This window comes from Macaca fascicularis, chromosome 6 (genome assembly GCF_037993035.2).
Source record: "Macaca fascicularis isolate 582-1 chromosome 6, T2T-MFA8v1.1".
Taxonomy (NCBI): Eukaryota; Metazoa; Chordata; class Mammalia; order Primates; family Cercopithecidae; genus Macaca; species Macaca fascicularis.
Window position 1 is genome coordinate 133,890,635 of NC_088380.1, and position 19,366 is coordinate 133,910,000.

The 19,366-nt window shown below is 38.5% G+C and overlaps 1 protein-coding gene across 6 annotated transcripts in view; it reads left to right on the forward strand.

Moving 5' to 3' along the window:
- Positions 1-19,366, forward strand: part of MEGF10 (multiple EGF like domains 10) — a 404,496-nt gene that overhangs the window by 263,309 nt on the left and 121,821 nt on the right. For all 6 annotated transcript variants that reach the window (XM_045394871.3, XM_065546702.2, XM_073994145.1 and 3 more), the window contains 2 exons: positions 6,329-6,430; positions 7,738-7,838. In XM_045394871.3, the coding sequence (XP_045250806.2) occupies positions 6,329-6,430; positions 7,738-7,838 (203 nt within the window). The remainder of the gene's footprint in view (positions 1-6,328; positions 6,431-7,737; positions 7,839-19,366) is intronic.

The window sequence follows — 19,366 nt, forward strand, 5'->3', positions numbered from 1 at the left end:
TCCTATTAGTTCTCTTTATAAGATTTACAGCACTTCCCATAAACCATTTCATCAAGAAAATATATAATAAATACTTATTAAAGTCATAAAAATGAATCAGCGGCTACATGAATGGGTACACATCAAATTTCGTAAAGGAAGAGACCATTGGTGGTTGAACTTCTTGGAGGGATGATAGATTTGGGATGGGAGGAAAAGTCAAATTTGTGAGATGCTGTGAAACAAGAATCAACAGATCTTGATAATACATTGAGGAAGTGAAGGAAGCAGAGAAGATTAGGATTTAGCACTTGCTGCGTGAAGTAATCCAGATGTCATTGCACATATGGAAAAATAAAAGAGAGAGCTGATTTGAAAGGGAAGGGGTTAGTGTGGGTTTGCCATGTTGGGTTTATAAAATCAATGTAAAATATGGGCCTAGAAGTATTTGGGAATATAGATTTGGGACTATCCAGCATGATGAGATGGGAGATGTGAATAGATGAACTCATGTGAGATGTGAACAGATGAACTCTCTGAGGGAAATATTATAAGAGAAAAAAAGGCTGGGTGTGTGGTGGCTCACACCTGTAATCCCAGCACCTTGGGAGGCCGAGGTAGGTAGATCACTTGAGGCCAGGATTTCGAGACCAGCCTGGCCAACATGGCAAAGCCCCGTCTCTACTAAAAATACAAAAAGCCGAGCATGATGGTACATGCCTGTAATCCCAGCTACTAGAGAGGCTGAGGCACAAGAGTCACTTGAACTCAGGAGGTGGAGGCTGTAGTCAGCTGAGATCATGCCACTGCACTCCAGCCTGGGTGACAGAGCAAGACCCTGTCTCCCCCATCCCCCCCAAAAAAAAAGAGAGAGAGAGAAAACAACTTCAAGGCTTCAAATAATCCAGCACCCACTTATAAATACACATTTTTTCCTGCTTCCTTGGTCAGCAGTTGATCAGAGCTGCCAATGCATAATTGCATTGTTTGGCTCACCACTGATAATTCTCACTGTCTAAAACACTGCCTTGCATGTGGCATGTGTTCAATAAATAATTGTTGAATGAGTGAGTTCATCTTCTGATAGGAAATGAAATGACTAAATACAACAATGTGGGAGGGGCATGGAGAGTGAGAAAGACAGATAGACAAGGGGCACATTAATCTCTAAACCTAATAGAACCCAACAACTGTACAAGTGATTAGTGCAAACTCTAAAATGCTCACTAAGGGGGAGGGAAATTGAATGTGAACAAACAGGAAAATGATGAACAAATTTTCCAGTTTTTTAAAAATGTACTACCAGGAAGAAGGGTTGACAGCTGTAATCTTTTTGATACATTTTCTGTTGTAAGACTAGATAATGATTTCTAGAAGAAAGGTAAAAGAAAGTAGAATTGTTTTGGCAAGAATTGGGACTGGTGTAGAAGATAAATTAAATTGATCAAATAAAGGCACAGGTGACAGGTTTGTCTAGTATTTTCAAAAATGGAAATGGGCTTGAACTGAAATGGGGAGAGGAAGGTGAGTTCCAAGGGCATAATTCTGGTAGTAGGGCTCATTTTAAGCTCTTCTTATGCTAAAAACCACCTGTACCCAATGGCTCAGAATCATGCAATCACCTGGAGGTTACCTCTGAGTGTGGTTTGCAGAGCTGAGGCATGAACTTGTTAGAAATGCAGACTCTCAAGTCCCACCCCAGACCTACTAAATTGAAATCTGCATTTTAACAAGATCCCAGGGAGATTTCTCTGCATATTCAAGTTTGAGAAGCATTAAACAAAAATACTTCCATCAATGACTTCTAGCTGCATCCCAATTGATATCTGAATATTTTGAAATAGAGATGTGCCTTGTTTTAATGCAGCAATTGTGATTCTAAGAAATTGTACATAAAATGAAATGAGAGAAAATGAAATCATTTAAATACTCAAGGGGTGTTTATGATTAAAGGAACTCTGTACAGCATCTTTTTGGAAAATGAATTACTCTAGAAATCATCTATTCCTTCTCCTAACCTTCTTTCTGTAGTCTGTGAATTTGAGCTTTTCCATTCAGTGGGGTTTCTTCTAAAGAAGGTACAAGTGAAGAGAAACCACACTTTGCCCAAACCTTCAATTACTAACACAGAAGGGAGAGTAATTGAATCAGCAGTCCTGAAGCAAGCAGAGATAAGAAATGAAGATTATTACCATATCTGATTAAAGTAACAAGATAATTTAGGCAGGTAAAATGTAATTAACCACTTTGGAATGTGCCCAAGTGATAATGGCTTCCTCCCCTTATTCTCCATCTCCTCCCCCACTCACCGGTTCTTTGACCTTAAATTAAATCTTGCTGGGGTTTTCCCCAGATAACACTTAATAGATTAAAATCACGGCGATGATATGTTTTCAGTATGTTTGAGAAGATTAAACAAACAAACAGGAAAAAAAGAGTTTTGCTTCTGAAGGCTGAAAGTTGTGTAGAATTAGGATCAGATTGTTAAAATTCCACTTTCCCACTCTTTGTCTGTTTTAGAAGCTTTAAATGTTCTATAGTGATGTTTGAGAGACGATGGGGCAGGACAGTGTCTGAGGGTCTCGGTGTTACTGCTGACTCTATGTGGAAGCTCAGTGTTGCTCCCTGTCAATTAAAGTGGGATTGGACCAGATAATAGAGGAGGTACCCTCATACTCTGTGACTTCAGGAGCAGCTGCTGGTGAATATGGCAGTATGGAGTGTTAGCAGAGAAGCTAATTAAGTTCCAGCAGCAGCCTAAGCACTGGCCAAAGCGGCAGTGATAAAGACCAGAGGAGGCAGGCCCATTCTTGCAGACACTTGCCTTCATGATTCAAACACATCGCTTCCAGAAAATGGACCCCTTGAAGAGTGACAACTTAATTGCCTAATGATTGGTGGGTATTGAGCAAATTAGGTGTAGTCACTTAAAAGTATTTGGCAGTCATAATTTGAAGACTGTACTAACATGGAAAAATGCTTATGATATACTCGTTAAAAAAGAATGTTTTAGAAATATGTGCATGGCATGATTATTGTAATGTAAGAATTTAGAAATACCTTCATCCAAAAACTAAAACCTCCTGGAAATTGTAAAGAAGCACAACAACATGCTATTGGTGGTTATGTGAGAGCTGTGGAATTCTCTCCCCTGCTCTCTTTTTTAAAAATGTGTTTTCCATATTCCATAGTGTGATTATAATACCTTTACAAATGAAAAAAATGAAAAAAGTATATAGAAGGAAAAATAGTGTGTAAGAAACAACAGAAAAGAAATTCATGTTGAAAAGGCTTGGTACCTTTCTCCTAAAAGCTTAAGTGGAAGCTTCAGTTTCTGACCGATGATAATTAGGCAGGTAATTTAACTATAGTTAAATTAGTTGAACTGTAGTTTAAAATAGTTAAATTAGTAGAACTATAGTTTAATATAGTTCAAAATAATTTATATGCAGTCAGTTCTGTGTTGGGTTTGAGTGTCAAAATAATTTTAATGAGTAGAGCCAAGATTGAGGACAAATACTCAAAACATAATGAATTTTATACTCCTATTTCCCCCAAGCTATATATATTTCTCCATGGAAAGCTCTATCGTATTACATTCAGCATTTAAATATTGGCCTCTCATTAGGCTGAGAGCTCCTTGAGGGCAGGAATTGCTCAATAAATGTTTGTTGAATTGGAACCCTAAATACTTTGATTGTCCTTTTAATAAAAGAGCTATTGGTGAGCAGCAAGTGACAAGAAGAGGAAATTCATGTACTCCAACATTCCCTGTCATTTAAAAACTCTTTTTGGTTCCTAGAAATCAGTGAAAACATTTTACATGTTGGCTTATGGAATTGGTTCTTCCCTCCACATCAAATAGAACTGGCCAGGATGCATTTATTGATAACTTTTGCACTCCGAGGCACACAGACTTGAATATCATAACATGGCCTTTGAAATTTTCTGGAAACTCTGTATTAGCTCTAGTTCCAACAAATGAATTTAGTTCAGCTAAATTAGTACTGTAGAGACTGGTTGAATAAGTGTTTTCTCCCAACTGGCATTAATTTAGAGTGGTTTCTTTTTTGTTCTTACAGCACATGTGGGAAGTTGCTCTATTTTGCTCATAGGTGATGTAGGACTGTACCTATACACCAGTTGTATACACAGAGGACATTCATTCACTTTGTTCTCCACTAGAAATGGAACAGAGATATAATGCTGTAGGCCTTAAGATTCAGCTCTTTACAAGCAGCTGGATTGAAAGTGTCAACTTTAAACAATGAGAGTTAGAAAATAGGATGAAGTATTGAGTTTATTCAGCACACAATTTGAGGACAGCCATACAGAAAACAGACTTCAAAGGAATGGGCTCAGTTTTCCCAAGTGGGGAAGTTAAAGTTTCACCTATATAGGCAGAAACAGAGAAGTTTAATAAGGTTCAACATTTTCTATAGAAAGCCAGTACATATGTTACAGTGATTTGATTGATTACAGTTTGCTACATTTCAAGGAAGATTGCTTTAACATTTCATGAGGAAGGGTAATGATCTGAGGGGGTCTATCGCTGATGCCATTTGGTTATTTCTAATCATTTATAGGAAAAAGAAGTTGCAGCTACTTGCTGCATGACTCAGGCCACATAGTTATATTCCTCTCAAGGCTCAAAATTAAAATTTAAAGTTCCAACAGCTTTAAATTTGAATTATTTAATTTCACAGGAGGAAGAAATATTGGTAAGGAAGTCTTAGAACCTCAGGACACTGCTAGGGGTCTGAAGAAAATACTGATAGTTTAATGTGATATGTCATTCCAAGAATATTAATATTTTAGCAGGGGCCTCTTGCTTTACCCAAAAGGAGTTACATCATAGCATGCAGGCATTTGCACACCACACTGTATCCTCATCTGAACTTATTTTTGCAGGTAGCAATGGGTAACATCTGTTGGAGGGAGAAAGAAACAGTCATCGAAGTATATGTTAGAAATTCAGGATGCTAAATAAGAGGGGATCTTCAACACCTTCTCTGACTCCTTTTATTTTAAAATGTGATCATGAGGACCCGGGGAAGTGAGGCTATCCGCTGAACATCTCCCAGTTTCTGTACTCAGTGTCAGTACAGAGTTATAACCCTGCCTTCTTCTAGTCCAGTGCTCTTTTCAATAGAGCCTGTTTTTTTTGCCCAACATTTATGGAGGGTCACTAAATTTACCTAGAAATAAATTGCAATATCGCAAAGAATGAAATATACAAAACTATGAATAGTACGATTACTTCATGACTGTCCTATTGAAGCCTAATATATAATGACTACCAGAGACCAGCTGCAGAAAGAAAACCCATTGTTTGTGAGGCTAGCACCACACAGCTTTTCAAATCAGAAGGTTCTGTCTAACCTGAATTCTTCATGCTGACATTTTGACTTCCTTCCTTCCTATTACTGAACTTGGGCTGTTGATTTGCAGCAAGTGAATCGGTGATTATGGCCCATTTTGTTTGTTTGTGTGAATTAAAGATTTTAGTGAAAATCTTTAAGAGAATAAATTGTTTGGAGAAGATTATCCACATTTTCTTATAGGCAGACGCTAAGCTCTTTAGCATGTAATAGACTGTTTAAAACGAAGAAGTCTGCAGTTGAACAGTGAGAATTCTTCATATTTCATGGATGTTTTCCACCCACGTTCTTAGGCCCGTAGGCTTGTATGTTTTCACTCTAACAGGAACCTGTTAGTGAAAATGTATTGGAAAACAGACTATTTAAGTAGTAGCAAACTGTTGGTATGATTATTTTAGGCTAATTGTCTCAGCCATATGTTTAGAACCAAGTTTAAAGACTACTTTATAGTATTTATTCAGTTGTTATGTACTGTATGGTCTTCCATTGCCTGAAAGCAAATTATTCTGAGTTCCAACTAGAGAAAAATATGTTCTTTCTGATATTTTAAGAATCAGTAGCAAAATGTACCTTATTACTTTACTTGAATTGTTTCTTTGCTGAGTAACATAACCTTCTGTGAATGATCTTTGTTATCCTTTGAGCCCTGGGATAAAAGGAGGAATTAAAGGCAGAAAAACAGAGTGGTGTTTTTAAATTTGGGAATATTAGGGTTTATAGTGAATAGTAAAATAGGATTTTCTTTAAAATTTACAGCATGAATCATTGTCTTTTAAATATATTGTTAAAATTGATCCTTTTGGGGTTCTAGTTTAAATAAAAACCCATAAAAGCATGGAAATTCTCTGTTAAAAGTCATTATGGAGTTGCAAATGGAGATAATTTAGCTTACAAACTTTTAAATACATAGTATATTATTAATTTAAAAAAGAGAAATACTGATTTCTTATTTTTCCATTTCTTTTCAGCTACTCAGTGACTGTGCAAGAGTCATACCCACATCCCTTTGATCAAATTTACTACACGAGCTGCACTGACATTCTAAACTGGTTTAAATGCACACGGCACAGGTAATAGAAGCTCAGACATGTTTATGAGTTTGGCTAACTAGGAATAGATTCTAGTACAGAGATACTAATGACAGCAGAAAGTGCATCCATTAATTCAGTGAATAGGTATTGAGGGCTTGCTACTGTCTTATCTTTGTGCCAAATCACAGGGGATATAGAAAAGCAGAAAGGTAGCCCATGCCCTAAAGGAGCTTACAGCCTAACTGAAGAGAAAGTGTCTGCTGTTTATCATCATTTGTTAACAAGAATTCATCTAGCCTCCGTGTTGCACATAACTGGGGGAGACACTGTTACCTATGGACAGCAGCAGATGTCAAGCAATTCGTATCTTAGCATATGTTTCCAATTAAACATCTGACTCAATTTAGGCTAACTTAAATTTGACCCTTAAGTAAAACAAGACATTTTTTTTCTATAAACGTGAACACAGAAACAAAACTAAAATATAATTAAATATTAATGTTAATATAGAATGGAACTCGGATGCCCTAATTTTATTAGTAGTATACTAACATTTATAGTGTATGAGTTATGTGTTGAGTGTAGCATCTGCTGATTTGTACTGCACTAAATGATGTTATGCTCAATGTCATTTCTTCACACAAGCTGGCCTTGGCCACGCTGTGTAAATTAGCATTTCCCACCTGTCACATTCTATTCCCTGACTGAGGCTTTATTTTTCTTCACAGCATGTAATCATTACCTGCCATTATATGATCTAATCATTTGTTTAATGCATGTCCTTACTTTAACAAATTCAGCCAGATCTGTCTTCCCCAGTAAAATGTAAGTTCCTTGAGAGCAAGGGATTTGTATTTGTTTTGCTCTCTGCTCATTCCCAATGTCTAGAACAGTGCCCAGGATATAGTAAGTGCTCAACAAACACATGCTGTGTAAATGAATCTGTGAATAAATGGCACTTTAGTTAAATGGAGAGATCTTATGTCTCTTAGCCTTCTATATTATAGTGGGATGAGACTGCCCTAAGGTTTTTAAGAGAATTCTCTGAATTCTTCCTTTAAAACATACATAAGTGAATGATGCTTAGGTGGGTATCATATATGAATTAATCAATACTTTTCAACATATTTTAGGATAAGTGAAAGAGGGAAATCATGAACCTACTGACCCCTTCAAATAAAGCATAGATTAGCTTCAATTGGGCATCTTAATATCTTCTTAGCAAATTGATGAGTTAGTATTATATTGGTCTAGACGTGTATTCCATATTTCTTCATAACTAGTTTGAAAGACTTTGCTTTTCAGATCTTTATTATGTTTAATAGCTAGTATTTCCCTCTCTATAGAGTCAGTTATCGGACAGCCTATCGACATGGGGAGAAGACTATGTATAGGCGCAAATCTCAATGTTGTCCTGGATTTTATGAAAGCGGGGAAATGTGTGTCCGTAAGTAAGACTTTCACCCCTTTGAGATTCGCTTGTTTTTCCCAGTGCTGGTTTGGTTCCGTTAATGGCAGCTGAGACGGAGGCCTGGGGAGGTGGGTGTCTTGGAACATTCGTTTTTTCTCTGGTTGCTACTTTTCCTTGGCTTGTGTAATGAAGGAAGCGTTAACTCTGTCCTCCTGTCCTATCCAAAGTCTCCAAATGAATATTGCTTAAGGAGAAAAGAGCTGTTACAGAAAGCTGATTCAAGGCTGGAGGTGGTGATGTAAATTACAATTCTTCAATGAATGTCTCATTGGAAATTGGTCAGGACTCACTGGACTTGGGTCACAGAAGAGAACAGAGACCTAACTTTCCTGCAGCTGACCCAAGTCAACTTCCGAGAGGCCAGCATATTCTTTTCTGGTGCATAGAATGATGAGTCTTATTAAATGTAGAGGAGTTTTCATATTAAAAAATGACAGTAAGTCTGCATCACAAAATAGAACTTCTTTTCATTGTCATTTTCCCTCTTCTCTCCCCTCCTCACTGCACCAATTCATTCTGAGATGTCTTGAGAGAAGTTTGGTATCTTATGACACACTTCAGAGAATCCTAGAATATGAGATGCATGTGAGATGCAGTTTGCAATTGAGATTTCCTACTATTGTGTATAGGTCACTTAGAAGAGAGATCATTAAAGACTATTTTATTCGACTATTCTGGCTCAACACACGGCTAGAGGGACAACTCTGCTTTCTGAGTTGAGACGCTGATGTTGAGTAGCATAGAGACAAGGTTCTGCTGTAATTTGGAGGCACCAGGAGTGACTGGATAGATCTCAGCTTAAGAATCTGGAGAGCTTAGTGATATCACTGGTTCTACCATCACTTGGCTGGGTGGCCTCAGATAAACCATTTATACCTCTTTGAGTTTCCTTTGCTGTCTCAGAGATAGTGCTTGGGATAGTACATGTCTCACCTTCCTTCCAACCCCTGGATTCTATTCTGTATGCAGACAGGGGCAGCTCCTTAGCTTGGATTCAGAGTCAGGGCTATATTTAATAATACATGTTCATAGAAAGAAAAATTAGAATATGTAACTAAGAAAAAAAGAAGAAAATAAAAATACATTGTGATTATCTTTCCTGGTCAGTAATTATACTTCTGTAACATATTGCAAATGTCAGTATATTATTGTATCATAAATATTTGTTCAATCAATCTCAGCTGTTGAATATTCACACAATTTCCAAGTTTTACCCATAGTAAACTACTCTAAAGGACATCACTGTGGTTAAATAATTGTTCATATCCTTCATTAAGTAAAGATAAATTCCTAGCAGTAGTATTGCTGGATTAGAAGTGTACATATTTTAAAACTTTTGGTATGTTTCTAATTTAAATACCCACCAGCGGTAAACGAGAATGTATTTTTGCTTATACCCTGCGCCAATTTTCCTTTCACTAATTTTTTCTTAATTTGCATGTCTTTGATTAATAATGATGCTGAATAAGAAAAATTATGTGTTTATAATCAAACATCTTAGAGAATAATCATGAGCAGATCTCAGTGGCCCAGGCTGATAGGAAATTTTCAAAAGAAAGCAGCGTGGAGTGCACACAGTGGTGGGTATTGGGAAGGCCTGGCCACTCAGGCTGGCCACTGCCCAGAGGCCTTCAGTGACATTATCTTGATGCCTTTTCCTGGGTTCAACCTTACAAGCAAGCACAACCATCGACATACCGAGAGAGTACTTCTGTCTCCCAGCACACATTTCTATTAACCCAGGTCATAGAATTTGTATATGAAGCCAGGATGCTATTTTCCTAAGTCATACAGAACTTGGAAAGGTCCTTGTGCCTGTCTTCTGGCCATCCCTTCTCTCCTTGAAGACCTGGCATGTGGGATGCTAGACTTTACTGGCAAGCTGGTGGGTGAGTGTAGATCCAAGCAAGCTCAGTTAGAGAGATAGCTTCAGTGTTTCCTGGCATCAGCCGCATAATTCAACACCTCTGTTTCTTAACTCAGTAGTACAGTCCTTCTTAGAAAGTTAGGCAATTCCACTAGCACTATCACGCCTGAAATTACATGGGTAAAAGTAAGTTTTCTTTCCTGCTAGACAGCTTGCAAAGCATTCCCCAAATTGCTTGAATGGACACCTCTAGCATTTGCCTCAAAAATTCTCCTTTTTTCTAGGCCTCTTGTTGACCAACTACCCCTGAGACTGCAGCATTTTTTCCTTTAGATATGCTAATATATTTAATCAATTTACAGTCTAGTCTCACTGGCCTGGGAGCTGTTGGTCTCTGGTCTCTAAAATATTTCGTGTCTCTCCACTCTGACGTCTTGATTTCATTGCTTCACCCCGCCTAACAATTGTTAACACTTTCTTGTTCTTGGGGGTGCCTCCCAGTGACTTTTCCGTACTATTCACAGCTGGCACAAGTGAGGCAACCTTGTGGATAAGGGAACAAAGAATACAATATTCTTGGTTGTGTTTTCATAGTCTCTTTTTCTACCAAGTTTTGCTGCCAGGCGGGTAACACGGTCACCTTTTTTAACTGTTTCCAGTTACCAAAATAAACACAGGAATCAGTCATAATTTTAAGTTAATTCTTGGTACTTTACCTAGAAGGCAAACAGGATGATTTAATACAAATACCTGTATTTGAAACAAGTTTCTTTTATGTACTCAAGTAGCACCTTCAGGAGAGCAAATCCTGTCTTCCCCTCCCTCCTCACCTCTGTTTCATCCTGCCTCACCCTCTCCTCCATGATAGATCCCACTGTAGACGGTCACTCTGGAGGCTTGACATGGAACGGCCAGCTGCCCCACCCTCTTTCCACAGCTTTCTGAGGTTTCCTGTGGGGACCTGGCCAGCTGTCTTCACTATCATGTGTTAGTGCCATGTCCTTTTGGTTCTCATCTTCCCCTCACCCACCCCTCCCACTTTCAGAGATCAGAATACTTCACAATGAAGTAGCTCTTCATTAGAAAATTGTCAGGGATATGTATGCTAAAGAGTCATCTTCTCAGGGCCGGGCATGGTGGCTCATGCCTGTAATCCTAGCACTTTGGGAAGCTAAGGTGGGAGGATCCGTTGAGCCCAGGCATTTGAGACCAGCATGGGCAACATAGGGAGACTCCGTCTCTTAAAAAAAAAAAAAAAAAAGTCATCTTCTCTAGGCTCCAGAGAGTTTGCTGGAGAGTGGGCTGCCAGTTCAGAGTCAGCTGTGGTTGAGGAAGGGGAGCTGAGTGGCCTCCAGGAGCCAGGCTCACCTTGTGAAGGAGTCCATGGAATAGTGTCTGTCTCAGAACCATAAGGATAGCTTGTAGATGTCACCAGGATGATGGTAGGACCATACAGCTTAGTTTAACTTGTTTTGGGAGGAAAGCAGGTTTCTATTCTACTTGTCCATATAAAGGAAGTCATTGTTCCTTTATCGTAGTCATTTCCTCTTTCACAGGAGAAATCAGACTCAACACAGTGGATTCTATTCAATTGAATAAAACATGCATTGATTGACCTACAGTGTAAAAACCGGTGGGCTAGACTCTAAAGATTATGTGTATGTGTGTATATATATGTGTATATATGTATATATGTGTGTATAATATATATATTATGTGTGTGTATATATATAATATATATGAGCCAGACATACTTTCTACCATCAAAGAGTTTTGCAGTTTAAGTATCTTTTTTAATGGATTTCAGACAACAACAAAGTCATAGTTAACTTTATTGTGTGCTTACTATGTACCAGGCACATACATTATCTTATAAAATTTCTAAAACATTATGAGGCAGATATAATCATACCCCTGTTAAAGATGAGGAAAATGAGGCTTTGACAAATTAAATAACATTTTTAGTCTGATCAATTGGTGGTGGATGGTAGAGGATGATGCAGATATTTCTGATAAATAGAGAATAAGATACTTTACCTAAATAAAAGAAATGAAATTGGCAGAGTAGCTTATGAACCAAGGACTATCCAACTCCTGTCCATGCCACATGTCAAGAAATTCTCAGCTGCATCTCATTACATGACTTCAAAGATTAAAAAAAAAATGTGTTAAATAATTTTGCCTTGAAAAAAAAAGTCAAGAATATTCTCTGTTCTCTATGTTCAATTCTCTCTCTCTTTTTAAGGTGACTAAAATCAATAACAATCTTTTTTCTTTTGAAATTGGATTTTTAAAAGGTTCTTGAAAACAAAGAACTTTGGAGAAATTAAGTAAATAGATCTTACAAATGCGGTGATTCTGTCTACATCAACCAGAGGACTGATCGCTGAACTTACAGGCATCGTTGGTGGATATTCAAGATTGTTGTTACTGCTGCAGTTTCTTCACTTTTGGGAAATATAGAAGGCAGCCTAGTCAGGTGCTCCTGCCTTCTCTGTACTGTCAAGGTTCCAGGGAAAAGGACAGTAGCTCAGAAAGATCCTGAAGATTTTAAGTTTCACATGAATACATGGGTGGCATCCTGGAGTTAGTCCTTCATGTAAATTCACATGGAAACTGTCCCAGGATGAGGCTCTCATTTCATGTTTATGTGCAATAGAAGCAGCAGGTGGTCACTGAATGGCTCTTCATTCTGTCAGCTGTGGAGATTCTTGGAGAAAAAAAAACCCTAGTTTTCTTGTGTATAGAGCATGATGAAGAGACTGGCTCTGCTTCTGATTGGAATGAGCACACAAAACTTTTGGAGAGGCTGTTAAAATACAGATTCTGATTCCATGGGTCCAGAGTGGGGCCCAAAGGTACACATTTCTACTGAACCCTCAGGCTGTGTGGAAGCTGCTGGTCCACAGAGCAGACTTTGAGTAACAAGGCTGTCTGTCCGAAAGACCAATGCATGTCATCAGGCAGGAAAGACCACGGTAGACAGTGTGGGCAACAGTGTGGTTAGGAGCCTTTTCTTAGAATGTGTTTAGAAAAAAAGAAAGGATTGGACATTTTTAAATTAAAATATTACTAGGGGCAAACGACTCTGTCTGACAGCTTTGAAGAGAGCAGTGGATCTCCCAACATGGAGGTTGAGATCTGAGAAGGGACAGACTCCCTGCTCAAGTGGGTCCCTGACCCCTGAGTAGCCTAACTGGGAGACATCCCCCAATAGGGACAGTCTGACACACCACACCTCACAGGGTGGAGTACACCCCTGAGAGGAAGCTTCCAAAGCAAGAATCAGACAGGTACACTCGCTGTTCAGAAATATTCTATCTTCTGCAGCCTCTGCTGCTGATACCCAGGCAAACAGGGTCTGGAGTGGACCTCAAGCAATCTCCAACAGACCTACAGCTGAGGGTCCTGACTGTTAGAAGGAAAACTATCAAACAGGAAGGACACCTACACCAAAACCCCATCAGTACATCACCATCATCAAAGACCAGAGGCAGATAAAACCACAAAGATGGGGAAAAAGCAGGGCAGAAAAGCTGGAAATTCAAAAAATAAGAGCGCATCTCCCCCGGCAAAGGAGCACAGCTCATCGCCAGCAACGGATCAAAGCTGGACGGAGAATGACTTTGACGAGATGAGAGAAGAAGGCTTCAGTCCATCAAATTTCTCAGAGCTAAAGGAGGAATTACGTACCCAGCGCAAAGAAACTAAAAATCTTGAAAAAAAAGTGGAAGAATTGATGGCTAGAGTAATTAATGCAGAGAAGGTCATAAACAAAATGAAAGAGATGAAAACCATGACACGAGAAATACGTGACAAATGCACAAGCTTCAGTAACCGACTCGATCAACTGGAAGAAAGAGTATCTGCGATTGAGGATCAAATGAATGAAATGAAGCGAGAAGAGAAACCAAAAGAAAAAAGAAGAAAAAGAAATGAACAAAGCCTGCAAGAAGTATGGGATTATGTAAAAAGACCAAATCTACGTCTGATTGGGGTGCCTGAAAGTGAGGGGGAAAATGGAACCAAGTTGGAAAACACTCTTCAGGATATCATCCAGGAGAACTTCCCCAACCTAGTAGGGCAGGCCAACATTCAAATCCAGGAAATACAGAGAACGCCACAAAGATACTCCTCGAGAAGAGCAACTCCAAGACACATAATTGCCAGATTCACCAAAGTTGAAATGAAGGAAAAATTCTTAAGGGCAGCCAGAGAGAAAGGTCGGGTTACCCACAAAGGGAAGCCCATCAGACTAACAGCAGATCTCTCGGCAGAAGCTCTCCAAGCCAGAAGAGAGTGGGGGCCAATATTCAACATTCTTAAAGAAAAGAATTTTAAACCCAGAATTTCATATCCAGCCAAACTAAGTTTCATAAGTGAAGGAGAAATAAAATCCTTTACAGATAAGCAAATGCTTAGAGATTTTGTCACCACTAGGCCTGCCTTACAAGAGACCCGGAAGGAAGCACTAAACATGGAAAGGAACAACCGGTACCAGCCATTGCAAAAACATGCCAAAATGTAAAGACCATCGAGGCTAGGAAGAAACTGCATCAACTAACGAGCAAAATAACCAGTTAATATCATAATGGCAGGATCAAGTTCACACATAACAATCTTAACCTTAAATGTAAATGGACTAAATGCTCCAATTAAAAGACACAGACTGGCAAACTGGATAAAGAGTCAAGACCCATCAGTCTGCTGTATTCAGGAGACCCATCTCACACACAGAGACATACATAGGCTCAAAATAAAGGGATGGAGGAAGATTTACCAAGCAAATGGAGAACATAAAAAAGCGGGGGTTGCAATACTAGTCTCTGATAAAACAGACTTTAAACCATCAAAGATCAAAAGAGACAAAGAAGGCCATTACATAATGGTAAAGGGATCAATTCAACAGGAAGAGCTAACTATCCTAAATATATATGCACCCAATACAGGAGCACCCAGATTCATAAAGCAAGTCCTTAGAGACTTACAAAGAGACTTAGACTCCCATACAATAATAATGGGAGACTTCAACACTCCACTGTCAACATTAGACAGATCAACGAGACAGAAAGTTAACAAGGATATCCAGGAATTGAACTCATCTCTGCAGCAAGCAGACCTAATAGACATCTATAGAACTCTCCACCCCAAATCAACAGAATATACATTCTTCTCAGCACCACATCGTACTTACTCCAAAATTGACCACGTAATTGGAAGTAAAGCACTCCTCAGCAAATGTACAAGAACAGAAATTATAACAAACTGTCTCTCAGACCACAGTGCAATCAAACTAGAACTCAGGACTAAGAAACTCAATCAAAACCGCTCAGCTACATGGAAACTGAACAACCTGCTCCTGAATGACTACTGGGTACATCACGAAATGAAGGCAGAAATAAAGATGTTCTTTGAAACCAATGAGAACAAAGATACAACATACCAGAATCTCTGGGACACATTTAAAGCAGTGTGTAGAGGGAAATTTATAGCACTAAATGCCCACAAGAGAAAGCAGGAAAGATCTAAAATTGACACTCTAACATTGCAATTAAAAGAACTAGAGAAGCAAGAGCAAACACATTCGAAAGCTAGCAGAAGGCTAGAAATAACTAAGATCAGAGCAGAACTGAAGGAGATAGGGACACAAAAAACTCTACAAAAAATCAATGAATCCAGGAGTTGGTTTTTTGAAAAGATCAACAAAATTGACAGACCACTAGCAAGACTAATAAAGAAGAAAAGAGAGAAGAATCAAATCGACGCAATTAAAAATGATAAAGGGGATATCACCACCGACCCCACAGAAATACAAACTACCATCAGAGAATACTATAAACACCTCTAAGCAAATAAACTGGAAAATCTAGAAGAAATGGATAATTTCCTGGACACTTACACTCTTCCAAGACTAAACCAGGAAGAAGTTGAATCCCTGAATAGACCAATAGCAGGCTCTGAAATTGAGGCAATAATTAATAGCCTACCAACAAAAAAAGTCCAGGACCAGATGGATTCACAGCTGAATTCTACCAGAGGTACAAGGAGGAGTTGCTACCATTCCTTCTGAAACTATTCCAATCAATAGAAAAAGAGGGAATCCTCCCTAACTCATTTTATGAGGCCAACATCATCCTGATACCAAAGCCTGGCAGAGACACAACAAAAAAAGAGAATTTTAGACCAATATCCCTGATGAACATCGATGCAAAAATCCTCAATAAAATACTAGCAAACCGGATTCAGCAGCACATCAAAAAGGTTATCCACCATGATCAAGTTGGCTTCATCCCTGGGATGCAAGGCTGGTTCAACATTCGCAAATCAATAAACATAATCCAGCATATAAACAGAACCAAAGACAAGAACCACATGATTATCTCAATAGATGCAGAAAAGGCTTTTGACAAAATTCAACAGCCCTTCATGCTAAAAACGCTCAATAAATTCGGTATTGATGGAACGTACCTCAAAATAATAAGAGCTATTTATGACAAACCCACAGCCAATATCATACTGAATGGGCAAAAACTGGAAACATTCCCTTTGAAAACTGGCACAAGACAGGGATGCCCTCTCTCACCACTCCTATTCAACATAGTGTTGGAAGTTCTGGCTAGGGCAATTAGGCAAGAGAAAGAAATCAAGGGTATTCAGTTAGGAAAAGAAGAAGTCAAACTGTCCCTGTTTGCAGATGACATGATTGTATATTTAGAAAACCCCATTGTCTCAGCCCAAAATCTCCTTAAGCTGATAAGCAACTTCAGCAAAGTCTCAGGATACAAAATTAATGTGCAAAAATCACAAGCATTCTTATACACCAGTAACAGACAAACAGAGAGCCAAATCAGGAATGAACTTCCATTCACAATTGCTTCAAAGAGAATCAAATACCTAGGAATCCAACTGACAAGGGATGTAAAGGACCTCTTCAAGGAGAACTACAAACCACTGCTCAGTGAAATAAAAGAGGACACAAACAAATGGAAGAACATACCATGCTCATGGATAGGAAGAATCAATATCGTGAAAATGGCCATACTGCCCAAGGTAATTTATAGGTTCAATGCCATCCCCATCAAGCTACCAATGAGTTTCTTCACAGAATTGGAAAAAACTGCTTTAAAGTTCATATGGAACCAAAAAAGAGCCCGCATCTCCAAGACAATCCTAAGTCAAAAGAACAAAGCTGGAGGCATCACGCTACCTGACTTCAAACTATACTACAAGGCTACAGTAACCAAAACAGCATGGTACTGGTACCAAAACAGAGATATAGACCAATGGAACAGAACAGAGTCCTCAGAAATAATACCACACATCTACAGCCATCTGATCTTTGACAAACCTGAGAGAAACAAGAAATGGGGAAAGGATTCCCTATTTAATAAATGCTGCTGGGAAAATTGGCTAGCCATAAGTAGAAAGCTGAAACTGGATCCTTTCCTACTCCTTATACGAAAATTAATTCAAGATGGATTAGAGACTTAAATGTGAGACCTAATACCATAAAAACCCTAGAGGAAAACCTAGGTAGTACCATTCAGGACATAGGCATGGGCAAAGACTTCATGTCTAAAACACCAAAAGCAACGGCAGCAAAAGCCAAAATTGACAAATGGGATCTCATTAAACTAAAGAGCTTCTGCACAGCAAAAGAAACTACCATCAGAGTGAACAGGCAACCTACAGAATGGGAGACAATTTTTGCAATCTACTCATCTGACAAAGGGCTAATATCCAGAACCTACAAAGAACTCAAACAAACTTACAAGAAAAAAACAAACAACCCCATCAAAAAGTGGGCAAAGGATATGAACAGACATTTCTCAAAAGAAGACATTCATACAGCCAACAGACACATGAAAAAATGCTCATCATCACTGGCCATCAGAGAAATGCAAATCAAAACCACAATGAGATACCATCTCACACCAGTTAGAATGGCGACCATTAAAAAGTCAGGAAACAACAGGTGCTGGAGAGGATGTGGAGAAATAGGAACACTTTTACACTGTTGGTGGGATTGTAAACTAGTTCAACCATTATGGAAAACAGTATGGCGATTCCTCAAGGATCTAGAACTAGAAGTACCATATGACCCAGCCATCCCATTACTGGGTATATACCCAAAGGATTATAAATTATGCTGCTATAAAGACACATGCACACGTATGTTTATTGCAGCACTATTCACAATAGCAAAGACTTGGAATCAACCCAAATGTCCATCAGTGACAGATTGGATTAAGAAAATGTGGCACATATACACCATGGAATACTATGCAGCCATCAAAAAGGATGAGTTTGCGTCCTTTGTAGGGACATGGATGCAGCTGGAAACCATCATTCTTAGCAATCTATCACAAGAACAGAAAACCAAACACCGCATGTTCTCACTCATAGGTGGGAACTGAACAATGAGATCAGTTGGACTCAGGAAGGGGAACATCACACACAGGGGCCTGTCATGGGGAGGGGGGAGGGGGGAGGGTTTGCATTGGGAGTTATACCTGATGTAAATGATGAGTTGATGGGTGCAGCACACCAACATGGCACAAGTATACATATGTAACAAACCTGCACGTTATGCACATGTACCCTACAACTTAAAGTATAATAATAATAAATAAATTTAAAAAAAAAAAGAAATACATATTTAAGTTTTGAATTAAAAAAAAAACATTATGAGAAAAAAAAATATTACTAGGACAGGAAGAAATCTGTGATTCCTTGATGTGGTTTTACTCTGTTTATAAATTTAATTAAACTCTAAATTTGTTCATCCTTCAAGATTAATATTCTTGCCTCTAATCTGTGTTAAGAATTTAGACGCGTTTCATTATTTTTAATTTGGAGATTTTTCTTTTATTTCAAGTGTTTTTTAAGGAACACCTAGTGTTTGGTTATATGAATAAGTTATTTAGTGGTGAATTCTGAGATTTTGGTGCACCCATCACCCAAGTAATGTACACTGTACCCAATGTCCAGTCTTTTATCCTTTACCCCCTCCCACGCTTTCCCTTAAGTCCCCAAAGCCTATTTTATCATTCATATGCCTTTGCATCCTCATGGCTTAGCTCCTACTTGTAAGAAAGAATATACAATGTTTGGTTTTCCATTCCTGAGTTACTTCACTTAGAATAATGGTCCCCAATTCCGTCCAGGTTGCTGCAAATGTCATTATTTAATTCCTTTTTATGGGTGAGTAGCATTCCATGGTATATATGTATGTATGTACTTATGTATGTATATATGTATGTATGTATGTATGTATGTATCTATCTATCTATCTATCTATCTATCTATCTATCTATCTATCTATTCTTTATCTATCTATCACATTTTCTTTACTTGTTGATTGATGGGCATTTGGGCTTGTTCCATATTTTTGCATTTGTGAATTGTGTTGCTATAAACATGCATGTGCGAGTATCTTTTTCGTACAATGACTTCTTTTCCTCTGGTAGATACCCAAGAGTGAGATTACTGAATCAAATGGTAGATCTACTTTTAGTTTTTTAAGGAATCTCCACACCATTTTCCCTAGTGGTTGTACTAGTTTATGTTCCTACCAGCAGTGTAGAAGCACTCCCTTTTCAGCACATCCACACCGACATCTATTATTTTTGAAGTT